This window comes from Danio rerio, chromosome 5, assembly GCF_049306965.1.
Source record: "Danio rerio strain Tuebingen ecotype United States chromosome 5, GRCz12tu, whole genome shotgun sequence".
In the NCBI taxonomy this organism is placed as follows: Eukaryota; Metazoa; Chordata; class Actinopteri; order Cypriniformes; family Danionidae; genus Danio; species Danio rerio.
The window spans coordinates 57,151,890-57,168,180 of record NC_133180.1 but is presented as its reverse complement, the minus strand read 5'-3'; the positions used below and the strand labels follow the sequence as shown (position 1 = coordinate 57,168,180).

At 42.1% G+C, this 16,291-nt stretch overlaps 2 protein-coding genes across 11 annotated transcripts in view; both read right to left on the bottom strand.

Annotated features, from left to right (window-relative positions):
* hint2 (histidine triad nucleotide binding protein 2) overlaps positions 1 to 16,291 on the bottom strand; it is a 54,894-nt gene that overhangs the window by 18,568 nt on the left and 20,035 nt on the right. For 9 of the 10 annotated variants that reach the window (XR_012406144.1, XR_012406143.1, XR_012406146.1 and 6 more), the window contains 2 exon segments: positions 7,754 to 7,858; positions 7,596 to 7,668 (listed from right to left, as the gene is read on the bottom strand). Coding sequence is in view for 2 of the 10 variants with exons in the window: in NM_001083572.2 (NP_001077041.1) it covers positions 7,596 to 7,668; positions 7,754 to 7,858 (178 nt within the window). In the remaining 8 variants the exon portion in view is untranslated. 10 annotated transcript variants of the gene reach the window in all.
* Positions 9,400 to 10,749, bottom strand: LOC141385607 (uncharacterized). The gene has a single exon (XM_073951440.1). The coding sequence runs from the start codon at positions 10,747 to 10,749 to the stop codon at positions 9,400 to 9,402; it is 1,350 nt and encodes a 449-aa protein (XP_073807541.1).

Below are 16,291 nucleotides of genomic sequence, written 5' to 3'. Positions count from 1 at the left end.
AGCCACTGCTGGAGTGGTCTTATATGGAGTAATCCGAGCGTTGTGAAGCGGCTGCGGATGCCATATGCCCCAGGAGCCTCTGAAATAATTTCAGTGGGACCACTATTTTGCTGTTAAACTCTCTCAGACAGTACAGCATCAGCTGAGCGCGCTCTCCGGAGAGGCGCCTGGAGCTGTTGGAGCACTTTGTCTCTGTGCATAACCAATTGCTCCCCAGAGTGGGCTAAATCAGCCAGTCGTCGAGATAATTGAGTATGCAGATGCCCGTGAGCCGAAGGGGCGCTAAGGCACCCTCCGTGGGCTTGGTGAGGACCCGCAGAAACAGAGAGAGCCCAAAGGGGAGGGCTTTGTATTGCCAAGCTCGACCTTAAAACGCAAACCGCAGAAACTGACGGTGGCGAGGAAGAATGGAGACATGGAAATACGCATCCTTCAGGTCTAATGCTGTAGACCAACCCAGAGGACGAACGCACCAGAGGATGTGCTTCTGCGTGAGCATTCTGAATGGCAGCTTGTGCAGACAGCGGTTTAAACCGCGCAGATCTGGGATTGGCCGTGACCCACCGCTCTTTTGGGCACGATGAAGTGCAGGCTGTGAAACCCGCTCTCCATCTCGGCTAGAGGGAGCGACTCGATTGCATCCTTCGCCAGGAGGATAGCAATCTCTTCTCGCAAGACAGGGGCGGGCAGGGGACTGACCCTGTTGAATACACACCTGTGAACTTGGGAAGCCGTTTCGCAAACTGATTTGCATAGCCGAGTCTGATTGTGCGTATGAGCCACCGCGAATGGCTGGCCTGCGCTAACCAGGCAGGCAGAGCTCTCGCTAATGGAATCATCGCTACAATCGCTGCCGTACCAGCAGTGGGGCAGCGTGGAGTGGGTGTGTTGATCTGGGAAGCGCGCGGCTCCCACGGAAGAGCTGGAGGTGAGAGATTTGCTTTCGCTCCGCACCCAAGCTCCGGAGGGGAGGCTCGAGGGGTGGGAGAAAGGAGATCACTGAGTGAAACGCACCGAACCTGCGAGCTAAAAGCACAGCATCTCAGACAGGCAGATTTCGGGCTGTCACATCCGGGGAATGTGACACATCCGGGGAAAGTGGAAAAGTGCTCTTTCATTGATGTTTTCATGGCAGTAAAAAGTGCCTTTGGAAATGGGGCCCCGCCCTCCAGCGGGGAAAGAGCAAGTTCCCTCTTCTCCAGATGACCTGTCCCAGGGACGATTCACGGTCCGTTGCCGGACTTAGCGGCGTTCTGGGTAGGGGGGGCTGCCTGCTTCTGAGGTGCTCGACGCGCTCGCTTCGCCAGAGGCGTGTGCGGGGGCGGTGCAGCTTTCGTAGGCAGGCGCCTTCGGCGAGGAGCAGATATGGATGGTACTGCGGGCGGAGGGGGCTTACGGTCCCGCCGATAGGTGACATCACCCATCAGGCTGTGATGAATTCACAGACGGTGTCGCCGAACAGGCCAGCTTGGCATATGGGGGAGTCAAGAAAGCTAACTTTGTCGACTTCGTGCATATCAGCCAACTTTTAGCCAGGGGTGGCGCTCCTGGATCACTAGTGTGGACATCGTCTGTAACCCAGATCAATAATCTAGCTTACATGAGTGATTAATTTATTTATCTAATGATTTTTATAATAATACTTAGGAAGAAATAGAAATTTAAAGATTGATTGCTCTAGAAGTCAAAAGATAATTTTCATTATCATCTACATTTCTTCTTGGTAAGTTCTGATTCTTTAAAAGATATGCATATTATTATTTTGAGTTCATATACTGTGAATTGTGATATAAACATGTGAAGAAATGTGAAGGAATGAGTGTGAAATGTGTGTATATAATTATTTAAATGTTTGTGATGTGTTCTAGTTGAAAAGTTTTATGGTTGAAAATGATTTCTTTAGTAAAATGTGTATTAGATGGATGCTAGCTTTGCTAACTATGTACATAGACCACAATGTATTACACGAGCACATGGTGACTTAGCATATATGTGTGTGTGTGTGTGTGTGTGTGTGTGTGTGTGTTAGGGTTGTAACAATATACCGGTATGACGGTTAACCACGATTTGAATGTGCACGATTATCATACCATGAACAATTGCATATCAACGGTTTTAACCCTTAAAGACCGAGACAGCTGCTCGCGGCTAAAAATAAGTATTGCTCTTAAATGTTTAATAACTTTTGATCCGCTGATCCGATTCATACAATTCAAAGATTGGCATAAAGAGAATCTCATCTTTCCAGTGCTGTATCACATAACATTCGCAGACTTTCAGAGGCTCCGGAATCAGTGCGGTTACGTCATCAACATTCGACAACGCTGATTTGACAAAGAAACGCTCGTCACTGTGTCTCCGGACAAACCAGACATGATACATTGATGCATTGTCCCTCCTCCATGCCCAGATTGGTTCAAACTCGCTATATCACAACCAATAAGCATAGGTTTCGCTTTTGTTTGTGGACCAAGCTTTTTGAACAACACGGAATGAGAGAAAGGCATACATTTATGCGCGGCTAAATAAAACGCAAAAAAAAAGTTTTGCATGAAATAATTCTCATAATAAGTACTTTTACATGCACAGCAGCACAGAAACATGACAAAACAGTGACACAGCAAAGACGAACTGCTGTTCTTGCTGTTTTCAAAAGACGCAAATGAAGATGCAGCTGTTTGTCTGCATTGCAGACAACCATATCCAAATCCATATCCATAGACAACCATATCCATGCTGGCACATAAAACCTAAGGATGTTCCATATTGAATCTAGTTTCGTTATGTAACTATTTATAGTATATTAAATATTTATATCTATTTTTTACTGAGAATTTGCACCATGTTTATTTGGACTTTATTTGGACTTTGACACATTATTTATTATTTTCTTATTTTTATTTGTTCATTGTAAGTGGTGTTGTTTATAGTAACTAAAAATATATTATTTGGAAAAAGTCAAATTTGCTTCACTGCTCTATTATTTTGTAACATTTGTAACATACCGTATACCGCGAAACCGTCAAACCGTGGTATTGTTTTAGACGATTATCATACCGTAAAAAATTCATACCGTTACAACCCTAGTGTGTGTTAATAATTTAGACAGGCAATTCATTTTAGGTTTAAGATGATTTATTCGGACAACTGAAAATAATGCTTTATTCGGCTTTGTTGTTTCAAGGCCGGGTTTTTTGGTTTGGTTCTTTTTTTTCTACACTTTGAAGAGTCGTGATTGAGAACTGTCCATCCTAAACATTCTGTTCGGTTTGGACTGGTGAGCCACCCCATTATTTTGTGACTGGTGAGACACAAAGGGATCAGTCATCAAATCTGGTAGGATCGAACCATTTGATTTATATTTTTGGAGTTTGCTTCCTGGATTTTTGTGGATTACGCATATATTTTTTTCCCCAATTTTTGGCTTAAACTTTTCATCGTTGAGGAACATTGCTATATTTTTTTTCTACTTTTTTTCGAACTGAACTGAACATTAAGAGCCCAGACTTTTGGTATCTGAGCCCTAACGGAACACTGGACTTTGATGTTTGAATTGAACTGTTTCCTATTGAATTTTTGATGTTTGAATTGAACTGTTTCCTATTGAATTTTTGATGTTTGAATTGAACCGTTTCCTATTGAATTTTTTAAACTGTGCATTTAACTTTTGACATCTTTTTTATTTTGTGGTCTTACTATTCAAATTATATTTTGTTATTTCTGCACTTACTGCAAATTTTAAGTATCTGAGTGATTTATTATTACAGACAATTTATCAAAATTTCAGTGACTGGTTTATTCTCTTTTAAATTGTGTAATAGTGAAAGTATACTTATACATATTCTACTTACCTTTTTTTTGCTTTTGAGTCAAATCCTTTTTCTTCTGATTGCTGGCCCAGGCGATTTCAAAGTGCTAAACTAGTAGCAAATCGAGCACCACTGAGTACGCGCTACACATCCTCCCCAACGCACACGCAGCGGACTTAGTGGTCCGAAGAGCATAGTCAGATGCGGTGCGAAGCCCATAAGCCTGGGTTGGACCCATCCTTGTGCAGCTCGGCCAGCGCCTGCGCTTGGTAGCGCTGGTAGGTGGCCATCGCATGCAAGGCGGAAGCAGCCTGGCCCGCAGCCTTGTAAGCTCTAGCTCCGAGGGAGGCAGATAACTTACAGGCATTGGACAGGAGATGAGGCAGACTCCGCCAAGAAGAGGCGCCACGCGGACAAAGATTAATCGCGATCGTGCGCTCAACCTGAGGAATCGCCACATACCCCCTGGCCGCTTCACCATCAAGAGTAGTGAGGGCGGAGGGACACGCAGCACGAGCAGAAAAAAGTGCCCTTCAAGACCGCGTGAGCCTACTGTGCACCTCCGGGAAGAAGGGGATGAGAGGCTTTGAAGGCTTTGCCCTCTGGTTCTCTACGTAGCCCCATCTAGTCGGTCCGGCCGCGAAGCTGGGGGACAAACCATCTTCAACCCACGGCCGAAGCAGCCTGGGAAAGCACGGCTAACATGTCCGTTTCAGGATCCATTTTGACAGCGCTCACCTGCCCAGAGGGGGCGAGCGGGTCTGGATCATCATCGGACAATAAAAGCCCACCCTCAGATGTCGCGGTGGACATCTGGTCTCTGGTGTCAGCGAGCGTGAGAGCTATCATCTGATTAGACGGATCACTCCCAATGCCCGAAGCTTGATGAAGCGCCTGGAGGAGCGGGAGGTCCGCGAGCCCTTGGGCGGCGGATTATCTCCCGCTGAGAGCCTCAGATCTGCCCGAGTGCCCGCTGCAGAGCAGGAAGCAACTGGGGTGGTTCGCTCTCTTACGAAAGCTAGCCGCGATCTTAACTGCGCAACGGTTATGGCATTGCGGTGACAACATGAACCGCCCCCGAGCACCTTATTAACATGCTGGACACCAAAACATGTAATGCAGTGATCGTGTCCATCATCCGGAGCCAGGAAACCCCCGCAACCAGAAACGCACAGTCGGAGCACCATCCTGAAAAGGCTCGACCGTCTGCCGCCGCGTATACCCACTCTGGACCGGGAGACACTCGTTCGCTCAGAAGTCGCTGTAGTCAGCAAGAGAAATCCTCATCGACTCAATCAGAAAAGTCTCTGAAGCAAAAAGGATGGCGTCTGCTTGCTCCACGTGTGCTTGTATGCTGGGTTAATTGGCAATGAAGCACACCTGCGCAAGCTTATGCTGCCAATTCATTGGCATTCATTGGCCTGTTCCATACTCCTTCAGACAAGCGGCTTCTGAACCGAATCCTCCCAATTCGTGGATTTTCCTAAATCAAATCCACTAATAGCATTGGAGTTCCCCACCCGAAGGGGAACCTCTCTTTTCATTAGCATATGCATAAAACAAAAACACAAAACTTTTGAAATCCAGATCATCTATTTTGCATTTAAAAATGTCATATTTTGGATTTAGGGGTCTCCAACAACATGCTGATAAGCGTGCAAAGTCAAAAAACACGTTTACTGTATTATAATATGCATTTGTTTAGCACAAAGCTAATCTGTAGCAAAAGGGTGTGATTACAACTTATAACAATAACAACAATAGCAACAATTTAATGACACTTCGTGTTATGATCCGGAGAAAGAAGAAACTGGTCCATATAAACTGTAAAAGTCACTGACAAAGTCCCTGTCAAAATCTGTCCCATCAGCTGCATCCCAAATGACACACTATGCACTATGTACTTATGCACTTACTCAACAGCAGAGTATGTGTATGTAGTGTGGAACACTAATGGTTTTTCACAAAGCAGAAATTCAAACTGTTTCCCTGATGACGTTTGCCAGTTGCCAAATATGTGAAATAAATGACCAAAGCACCAAACAGTACTTGCCATGAGTTTAACCGCATTCACTATTTGGAGGCGCTTTAATCCCTTTCTTGGGAGAATTTTGCTTTCACAATAAAAAATAACAACAGTGATTCAGCTCCCGATAGCTCCGGCCCTTCCGCTACATGAGAAAACGTCAATGCAATCAAACAAAAGATCCGAACCCAACTTGATTCGTTTATTGGACTCTGAGTTAAATAGTCTTTCACTTAGAGCTGTGTTACACACTGCATGGAAGGTCATTTTCAAAAACCCATAATACGGGCTCTTTAAAGGATTGTTAGGTTGCATTAATTAGTGCAACATGGAGCCAGGAACCCTTACCTGTTTCTTCTTATCCTGAGGTCTACATAATCTTGGACCCGGCCTAAATTATAAGCAGAATCTGATTCAGATGAAACTAATTCCTCCAAAAACCCTATTGACAGAAAATTTTCCGCATTGATGCTGTGGGCTAGCCTGAACACCTACCGTGACCTACTCGACTGAGGACTAGACTGCAGCTCTCCACAAAACATTTGACCAGAGGAGACTTCACTTAACTTTTGTCTAATGGTGAAGTTTGTTCTTTGTCATTGTCGCCACAGGCTTGCTTGGTTTGGGACTAGTGGAGCTGTGCATCAGAGGAGCTTCTCTTCAGTGATTTGGCTTTCAGCATTTACATTACATTTAACTGAACTAAACTGAACTTCCACTGACAACTTAAGCGGTTTTAATTTACTAGAACTCCACCTATGTTTAAATGATTTGACACAGTATACACTGTAAAATGCATTATATAAATAAAAAAATAACTGACTTCTGAGCACTTCAAGAAGGGCTAATTGTTCCTCATATTTTGAGTAGTATTTAACCTACACTGGTCTCAGTTCGGGTAAATTAAGATTATCATTAATTTGATTCAATCTCAGTGCATCGATGATGCTTTACATACAGTACGCACTTTTAATTTTACTTCACAACACAAGAAAACAATTTTGTCTGTAAATACAAGCAGTCAGATATATGAACAGTACCTCCAATTTTACCTGATCAAAAAAACAGGCTTTCTGAATATCAAACAAAACTCAAGTACAGGAACAGAAGATGACAGGAGCATTTAGAAAATATTTATATAATAATCTTGCTTGCTGTTTGAGCACTGTCAGGTAAGTACCTAAATGCCTATGGTTGGCCATTGTGTTCACAAGTTTAACAAAAACGACTGTGATTGGACTGAAAAAGAGAGATTGAGCTTTACAGCTTTCATTTCCTCCCTAGCAATTAGTCCCGGCAAACTCACAAGCAGTGAGCTTAGCACAGTTTTTTAAGTAGTTAGAGCATTTTAATTACTCACGTTCAACTCCCTTGCCATAGTATGCTACCGCGATATAGTGCATGTGTGATAAATAATGTCAGTACATAATAATCGGTTATGATTTATTACTGAACCGATACCGATCGCAGTGCATGAAAAAAATCTATTAATTTTGACAACTGTAGAATTTACACCAATACTTTTACTCTAACTGAACTATATTTCTTAGCTTTTTTTTTTTTTTTTTTGGTAGTGGGATTGAGTGGGATTTTAACAACTTTTTTTCACCAGCTTTAATATACTGGACATAAAAGCCTGATGAATCAAATATAAATTAAAATATTTATATTATTCTAATGATTGCTTCCTACTTAAGGAACTGTAAATTTGATCAAATACGTATGATAAATAAACTCTTTTAAAAGGGTATTTTACTTACCAACTCTGTACCCTTCAGCCAGGCCTTCTTTCTTTGCAATGTTTTTGGCTACCACTAACAGATGGCCTAAGATCTGGGTGGAAAAATGCATGATCTTAAAGACATGCCATTCTTTTTAATTCCTAATACGACAATCAATAAAACATGGACAAACAAACCAGTGAATCTTCATCATGTGCTTCACTTATCCTGGGAATGGGAATCCTTGGAATAACTAAATAATGCACAGGAGCCTGTGGATTTACATCTCTGAAGGCAAGACACTGCAACAAAACAGAAGATTTGCAAACAGATATGTTAACAAAATGAAATAATGCAAAACAAAAGCCCTTTGCTAATTCTTTCTGCTTTCCACACATTCTTATCTGTTCTCTCCACGGTCTCAGTTTACATTCCAATAGTAATTATTAAATTAAATGATCTAAACGTATTCAAATGTATAAGCCTATATTGACATGTCTATTTCCTTAAACTTTGCCTATGCCTTTCAGCAAACAACTGTTTTCATCAGGGTAACAATGATCAGGTGCGTCTGGAGTTTCTTTTGAATGCTACGGTCTCATGACTTATTACAATATCAAAACAATACTAAAATAATATATTAAACACAAGGTCAACTCAACAATCATTATCAATAATCAATAATTTAGCATTGATAGATGGAGAAAAAAAAACTAAATGAAAAGTTAACTTAATTAAAAAGATGGCGCGTGTTATACAACATATTTCTCAAATAATACAATGAAGATACATATAGAATGGACCCATGAAAAATATGTATATATAGACAAATAAACAAGTATTGTGTACAAATAAATGCATATAATTACGCATATACATACACACTCATACATACAAATACACATTTATACACACATTATACACATGCATACATAAATACAAATTAAACAATATAAAATGAAAGTCTGTAGAACACATAAATGTTCAATGGCAAATTAGATTTTTCTCTTTTGTAAGTTTTTTCTTTTTTAATATGTTCTAGACTTTCCTTATATATTGTTAAATATATTTGTATGTGTTTATGTACAAGTGCATCCCGAAAGTATCCATATCGCTTACTTTTTCCACATTTTTATGTTACAGCCTTATTCCAAAATGGAATAATTTATTTCCTTAACATTATACTACGCATGTAGTGTTCTCGTGCAGTGTGTTGTGACTGACTAAACACCAAGTTAAACCATAGCCAATGAAGACAGAGTCGTAGCAAGTTTGATCGTTTACTGTCACTCTTCTTATTAGCATTTATGGTGAAAACTGCAACAAAAATAACAAAACAATTCTCAGAAATTGACTTTTGACAGGTATTTCCACTTATATATACATAACATAAACAGACTACAGTTCTCCCTGCAGTAGGAATTACACTAGCAAACAAAGTTATTAATTATTGTATTTTTTACAAAATAATCACTGATATAAAGTCTTTAACATGTCTAATGTGCAAAACATAAACTTACGGCATTGCCTCTATGAAGAGTTTAAGCGGATGGCTTAGATTGTCCGAGAGAGCGCATGTCTGACATGGCTTCCACAAAAAGCCAGGAACACTAACAGGAAGTGACTAAACAGGAAGTATGTTATAATGCAAAATAAAGGTATTCCTTTTTACACACGAAGTAGATTAATTAAATAAATTATGAATTTCACATTTTGACAAAGGAAATATGCATATAAAATATTTATAGAAGATATTTTAAAGCAAAACTTCTTAAAGGGCAACACACTCCCCACCTGACCTATGTAAGGTCACTATGAACTGGGCCATACACTAATTTCCAGATCAGTCTTTGGGTAGAAGCAGAACAACCTCTGAAATTGGCCTTAGAAAGGTTTTTATATTCCCTTGGTCAGTTGTTGAAACCTCAACCTTTCTCACATATCCATCCTTTCCTGGGAATACAGCAGAAACTCTGGCCATGGGCCAACAGTTGCGGGCTATCTGCTTATCCCTGAGCAGAACTACATCTCCCACTTGATGGTTTCTGCGAGGTACTGTCCACTTCGGTCTGTGTTGCAAGCAAGGTAAGTATTCACGGCTCCAGCGTGTCCAGAACTGGTTTGCAAGCGCCTGAACTTGTCTCCATTGCTTTGTATACAGGTCCTTGTCAGAGAAATCTCCAGGGGGAGGTGGAACTCCTGTCTTCTGTGTAAGGAGCACTGAAGGTGAAAGTATGAATGGTTGTTGCGGGTCTGCAGACACCGGTAAAAGTGGCCGTGCATTAATAATAGCAGTAACTTCTGCTAGTAGTGTGCAAAGAACTTCATGGGTTAAGCGAGCTTTTAGCTGCAGAAACATTGAATCTAAAATTCTCCTTGCAATGCCAATCAGGCGCTCCCATGAGCCTCCCATGTGCGAGCTGTGAGGTGGATTGAATTCCCAACTGCATCCTTGCTCGCTGAGATACCTCTGTACCATCTTGTCCATTCCAAGTTCCTTGCATGCCCCAACGAAATTAGTACCGCAATCGGAGCGGAGCTGTTTTGCAGGACCTCTTAATGCAAAGAACCGCCTGAGAGCATTTATGCAACTTGATGCATCCATAGATTCAATGACCTCGATGTGCACAGCTCTCGAGCTCATACAACCAAACATGATTGCCCACCTTTTGCTCTCTGCCTGTCCTCCTCTGGTGCGTCTGGTAGTGACAGACCAGGGTCCAAATACATCAAGCCCCACGTATGTAAAGGGAGGGCAGATTTTGAGACGTTCAGATGGCAGGTCCGCCATGTGCTGCTCTTCAAACTTTCCACGCAGCTTGCGACAGGTTATACATTTGTGAAGTACTGAGTTTATTAGCGACTTGGCTCCTAAGATCCACAGTCCTGCTGCCCTGATTGCTCCCTCTGTCAGATGACGGCCTTGATGTTTTACTTGCTCATGATGATGTCGAATGAGCAGCAAAGATGTGTGGCTTTCTTTAGGGAGAATTATCGGGTTCTTTTCGGCAGTTGATATCTCAGAGTGCTTTAATCTTCCTCCAACACAAATGAAATTAGCTTCCATGATTGGGTTGAGTTTACGCAAGCGGCTCCTTTTGGATACAGGTTGGTCAGCTAGCAGTGCTGACAGCTCTTTTGCAAATGCAGCTTTTTGTGCTGCTTTAAGCACAACATTCCTTGCTTGGTCCATCTCATCTGGAGTACGTGGTAAGTCGCATCTGTGCCAACCCTTGCAGTTGCTGTTTTGGTTTGAGTGTTTGAAGGATTTTGCGACATGAACTAGAAGCGCTACTCCTCTTACTAAAGAGGTGAAGGTGGAGAACCTTTGAAATCTGGTAGATATAAGTCCAGCTTCCTCCAGGTAAGTAGCACATGTTTGTATTTGAGGACGAATTTCTGCATCATTCTCAGGCTCAATTAGCTAAAACACTTTACTTGATTTTGTTTTTTCTGCAGGTGGCTGTCGAAGGAAGGAGGGACCGGTGAACCAGGAAGTCTGCGCCAGGCATGATGCAGGTAAGGATCGCGACGCATGATCTGCTGGATTTTCCTCAGTACGTACGTAGTGCCATTGCTCAGGTCTTGAGGACTGTCGGATGCGCTGGACTCTATTGTGAACATACACATAGAATCGCTTTGACTCATTATAAATGTAGCCAAGGACCACTTTGCTGTCTGTAAAGAACTTTATGTCATTTAATTCCAGATCTAGCTCATCCTTAATGAGATCTGCCATCTCAACTGCTAAGACAGCCGCACACAGCTCAAGCCTGGGAATTGTAGGTTCGGACAGGGGTGCTAGTTTCGCCTTGCCATAACAAACCCTACTTCAACTTGCCCATCTTTCTGAAGCACTTTCAGGTATGCCACAGCACCTATGGCCTTGGTTGATGCATCAGAGAACACACACAATTCTGTATGCACTGCTTCAGTTAGTGAGGTTTTAGTGTATGTACGTGACACGTGAAGCTTTTCTAACTCTTGAAGAGAACTTCTCCAGGCCACCCATTTGTTTAGTTTGACCTCCGGAAGGGATGTGTCCCAGTCTGCACTTTCAGAGGTAAGTTCTCTAAGAAAGGCTCCTCCCTGGATCGTGACAGGTGCCAGTAGACCCAGAGGGTCAAAAACACTGTTGACAGTGGAGAGAACTCCACGACGGGTGAATGGTTTGGTAGTGGTGGATGTAGAGTAGGTGAATGTGTCAGATCTCCCATAACAGACCCAAACTCCGTTGTGTGGGAGACGTTTCTCCACTCAGATCTAAGTCCTTAATCACTGGAGCACAGTCTTCAGGAGGAAAAGCTTCCATAACAAACTGAGAGTTTGAAGCAAACTTGTGCAAGCGTAGGTTTGACTCAGCTAATGAAGCCTGTGTTCGTTGGAGCAAATCGATAGCCTCAGCTTCAGATGGTACAGACACCACACCATCATCGACGTAGAAATGTCTTTCCACAAACTTTATGGTATCTTCACCATGATCTTTTGCACCTTCTCTGATGGCTCTCCGTAGTCCGTAAATTGCCACGGCAGGTGATGGACGATTGCCGAAGACGTGGACATTCATTCGATACTCAATAATTTCCTTGTTGACATCGTTGTCCTTGTACCACAGGAAACGGAAAAAGTTGCGGTGGTCATCACGCACCAAAAAACAATGAAACATTTGCTGAATATCAGCTAGGATTGCAACCCTCTCTTTCCGAAAACGTAGCAGGACACCAACAAGGGAATTATTCAGGTCAGGGTCAGTGAGGAGCACATCATTGAGAGAGACGCCAGAGTAATGAGCACTGGAATCAAAAACCACTCTGATCTGATTGGGTTTTTGGGGGTGGTAGACCCCAAATGTGGGAAGATACCAGCACTCATCCCCTTCTTTTAGTGGTGGTGCTACCTCAGCATGTCCGTTGGTAAAGATCTTTTCCATGAATTCCACATACTGTTGCTGCATCTCAGGTTTTCTCTTGAGGGTTAGTTGCAGGCTTGAGAATCGATTAATAGCTTGCTCCTTGTTGTTTGGCAAGCGTTGGCGTGGTTCTCTGAATGGTAGAGGAGCTACCCAGCTGTTAGATTCATTTCTGAAGACATTTGTGTCCATAATTTTCAAGAAGGTTGTGTCCTCCACAGAAGGGGCAGGTTTATTGTCATGCTCGGTTTTGCAAAACACTGTCTGTCCAAGTGTCATCTCAGTTGCCTTTTTAAACACACTGCTCTGTTGTTTCTCTTTGACCTGCATAAAGCTTGTACAGGGTTGAGAAATTGAGTGACGACCAGTTTCCAGGACACTGGTTTTAAATGTGTTGACTGTGGGCTTGTGTACATTACCCAGGCACACCTCTCCTATTACCACCCATCCCAGGTCCAGACGTTGAGCAAAGGGGGCGTTGTTTGGTCCATTGACCTGCTGCCTGACCTTGTGTGCTCTAATCACATCTCTTCCTAGTAGCAAAAGTATTTCTGCTTCTGGATCTAGGTCTGGAATGTGCTTGGCAATGTGTCGTAGATGAGGTTGGTGAAGAACTGCATTTGGAGTTGGAATTTCAAACCGATTGTTCATGATTTCATGACACTCAATGAGTGGTGGAAGAGATATGAGAACTCTGCTATCCAGAGACTCAATCTGGAATCCTTCTGCTTTCCTGCCAGATGTTTCTACAGTTCCAGAGCAAGTTCTAAGATTATATGTGAACTGCTCACTCTCCAAATTGAACAGCTCAAAGAATTCTGGTCTGACTAATGAACGGTTGCTCTGGTCATCCAGAATTACATATGCTTTTATGGCCATGTCCTTGTTACTCTTTGGGTACAGCTTTACAAGGCAGATTTTCAAACATGAGCAACCCCACTAACCAGGACCACAAACCTCTGTGCAGCTTGTATTGACAGACGTCATATCAGAATTATACTCTCCCTCCCCGCCGTCCTCTTGTGATGGTGGAAGAGATTTGACTTCTTGAGGTGACGGGCCAGGGTGCATGGCTGTGTCATGATTAGTGCTGTTGCATTCAAAACATTTCACAAAAGACTTACATTTCTTGGCGTGATGAGAAATTTAGGAACAGCATTTAAAACATATTCCTTTCTCCTTAAGGAAGGCTTTTCTGTCATCAAGGAGTTTGTTTCTGAATGTTCTGCATTTTTTTCAATGAGTGTGGTTTATTGTGTAATGGACAGATTTTGTTAGGGTCTTCCTTGGTTGCACACACGTCTGTTTTGTGAACAGAGATGGGTTTGTTGGTGTGAAAACTCTTCCAGTGAATTTGTCGGATTAGTTGTCATATGTTGGACTTCAAAGGGTTCAGTGCATGTTCAAAAATGGGTTCGGAGTCAATCTGTCAAAAATTATACGTTTTATTTGCTCAAGCAGAAAAGAAACCAAAAGCAATACACTGCGCAGGAGAGGTTCAACTCTGAACTCTCTTACAGAGACAGTCCTTTTATACCACAGTTGTCTTCCGTGCATCTTCTCTTAAGAGTTAACCTTTTAAGGCAAATATCTCCTCTTAGCACACACATGGCTCATACATCCTGTCATTCTTATGTTCAATAACAGGATGTGCTTATCTCAGCGGTCTGTAACACTGGTCTATACTGTGCTCATAATATGGCAGTTAATTCTTCAAACAACTTCTTAGTAATTGACACTTTATGGGTTAATTATTAAAGACTTATGCATGGAAAACATGTAAAAGTTTTATTTAATCTGAAAAACACCACACAAAGCACTGCTTTGATGCATAAAGCTAGGGTCATTTCGCTTCTTCGCTTCATGACACACAAAGCTGCAAAAATAGTCAAATGGAGAAAAAACGGCCATGACTCTCTTTATACCATGACCCCGAAGTCACCCATTTGTCCTGAAGCCCATACGGAAGTTTATCTACAATTGGTGCAATCCCACGTGAGGTGTCAAGGTACAATAGGCTTGTGAGATAACCATCTTCTTTAGCACCTTGGATTTCCATAAGCAAATCCCCGAGTTCACGTAATTTGATGTGGTCTTTAGCTGTGATCCTAGGAAAACTGTCCAAGCGCTGAAATAGTGACCTTTCAATGATTTCTGAAGCAGCATAGCACTCACTTAGTCTTTCCCATGCCTTATACAATGCAAGATTGGGATTGTTGACATGCACTGAACGGATGCACCTCACCATTTCACCAGATTCCCTCCCAAGCCATTTAGTCATGAGGTCCAGTTCCTGGGTTGCCGTGAGGTTAACTTCCCGAGCTGCACTTGTGAATGAGGAACACCATGCTCGATAATTCTCAGGCTTATCATCAAATTGGTACAGTCCTGAACAAACAAGATCACGTCGTGCTAAATACTGCGCCAAAGGCTCTGCCTGGGGTAGCATGCTAGTTGAAGGAATACACTGAGGAATATAGGGCTTCGCATGTATGTTCATAAAGGGGTTTGTCCTGTCAACTTCAGATTTTATAATACCCGTAGATGGACTAGACAGGTTTGCAGCAGGTAAGTGTACAAAATCAGCATCCTGATACTTTGGCTTGTCATTAATAGACTGTGTATGTGAAGGGTCTTTTACTGGAGGACTCCATGTTATGAAGCTGTTGTGTGAGTCAGCACGAGAGGCTGGAGCATTAGGCAAGGCTGAGAAGTGTGCGGAGGGGAAATGACTTGTAAGGTTTAATTGAGAATTTACATATTCACTTGTGCGTTCAATTTTTACTTTCTCTTCGGATTCTCCTTTTTCAGCTGCAGCATGCATTTCTATTTCATCATCTTCTAGCACTTGTGCCTCAACAGCAGCTACATCAGCTTCTCGTTGTAGTGTTAACTGTTGGTCTGTGTCATGCCGACAAACTATTAGATGAAGATGTAGCCTTCTACTTCTAACCTTCTACAAAAATGTATAAAAACGCTACAAAAGTGGACCAAGATAAAGTAATCCTGCGTCTGTCAGTCGCCGCTGATGTCAGGAAGAAGGCCAGCGGTTAAAATACTGCTGTTGAAATACTGCGCTGCGCCCCATCACAAGACCTGTCTGCAAGGCTACATTTCCAAGTGTCCTTTGTAAGTTTATTCTTTAAATAATTTCTGTGAATACCGAATGATCACTTGCACTAAAAGCTGTTGTGATGCGTGCGACTGTTTAAAAAGATTTCATTATCTCACATGGTGTTTTTCACCCGCTTTCTTTTGTTCACAGTAATTTTTGTTAATATGGATTAATTATCATTCTTTAACCACTTAAACTCTGCGTACCCGGCCCTAGGGCTAGCGTTGCACCAGACCCCCGTAAGTGGTGTTGTGTGAAAGTGTAGAATCTATATTTTGCACATATGCATCACTTTGGTTTTTATACTACTGTCTAAAAGTTATTTACACTTAAATGCACAGTATTTTGGATACTCAAGCTAGGTATTTTACATTGGTTCATATTTTTTTTATATGACACATGTACAAGTTATAGCTCAAATGAAAGCTCTTGCCGGTGCTCATACAGTTCTAGCATTCTTTTTACTGAATTATATGCATATGCCAAACAGTTGTTGAATGAATTGTGGTGTTTCAATGGTGCAGAAATGTAAACAATACATTCATGATCAATAAGTAGCCCCAGATAGCACAGACAGCTGTCATCTCTTACCTTCTGCTTTGCCCTTCAGGGCCATTCTTCTCTGTTTTTAAGGTGATGTGCATAAGTAATCCTTTTATATGTCTGATGTGGTCCAAACACAGTGAATTATGTTTGATCAAACAAAAGAAT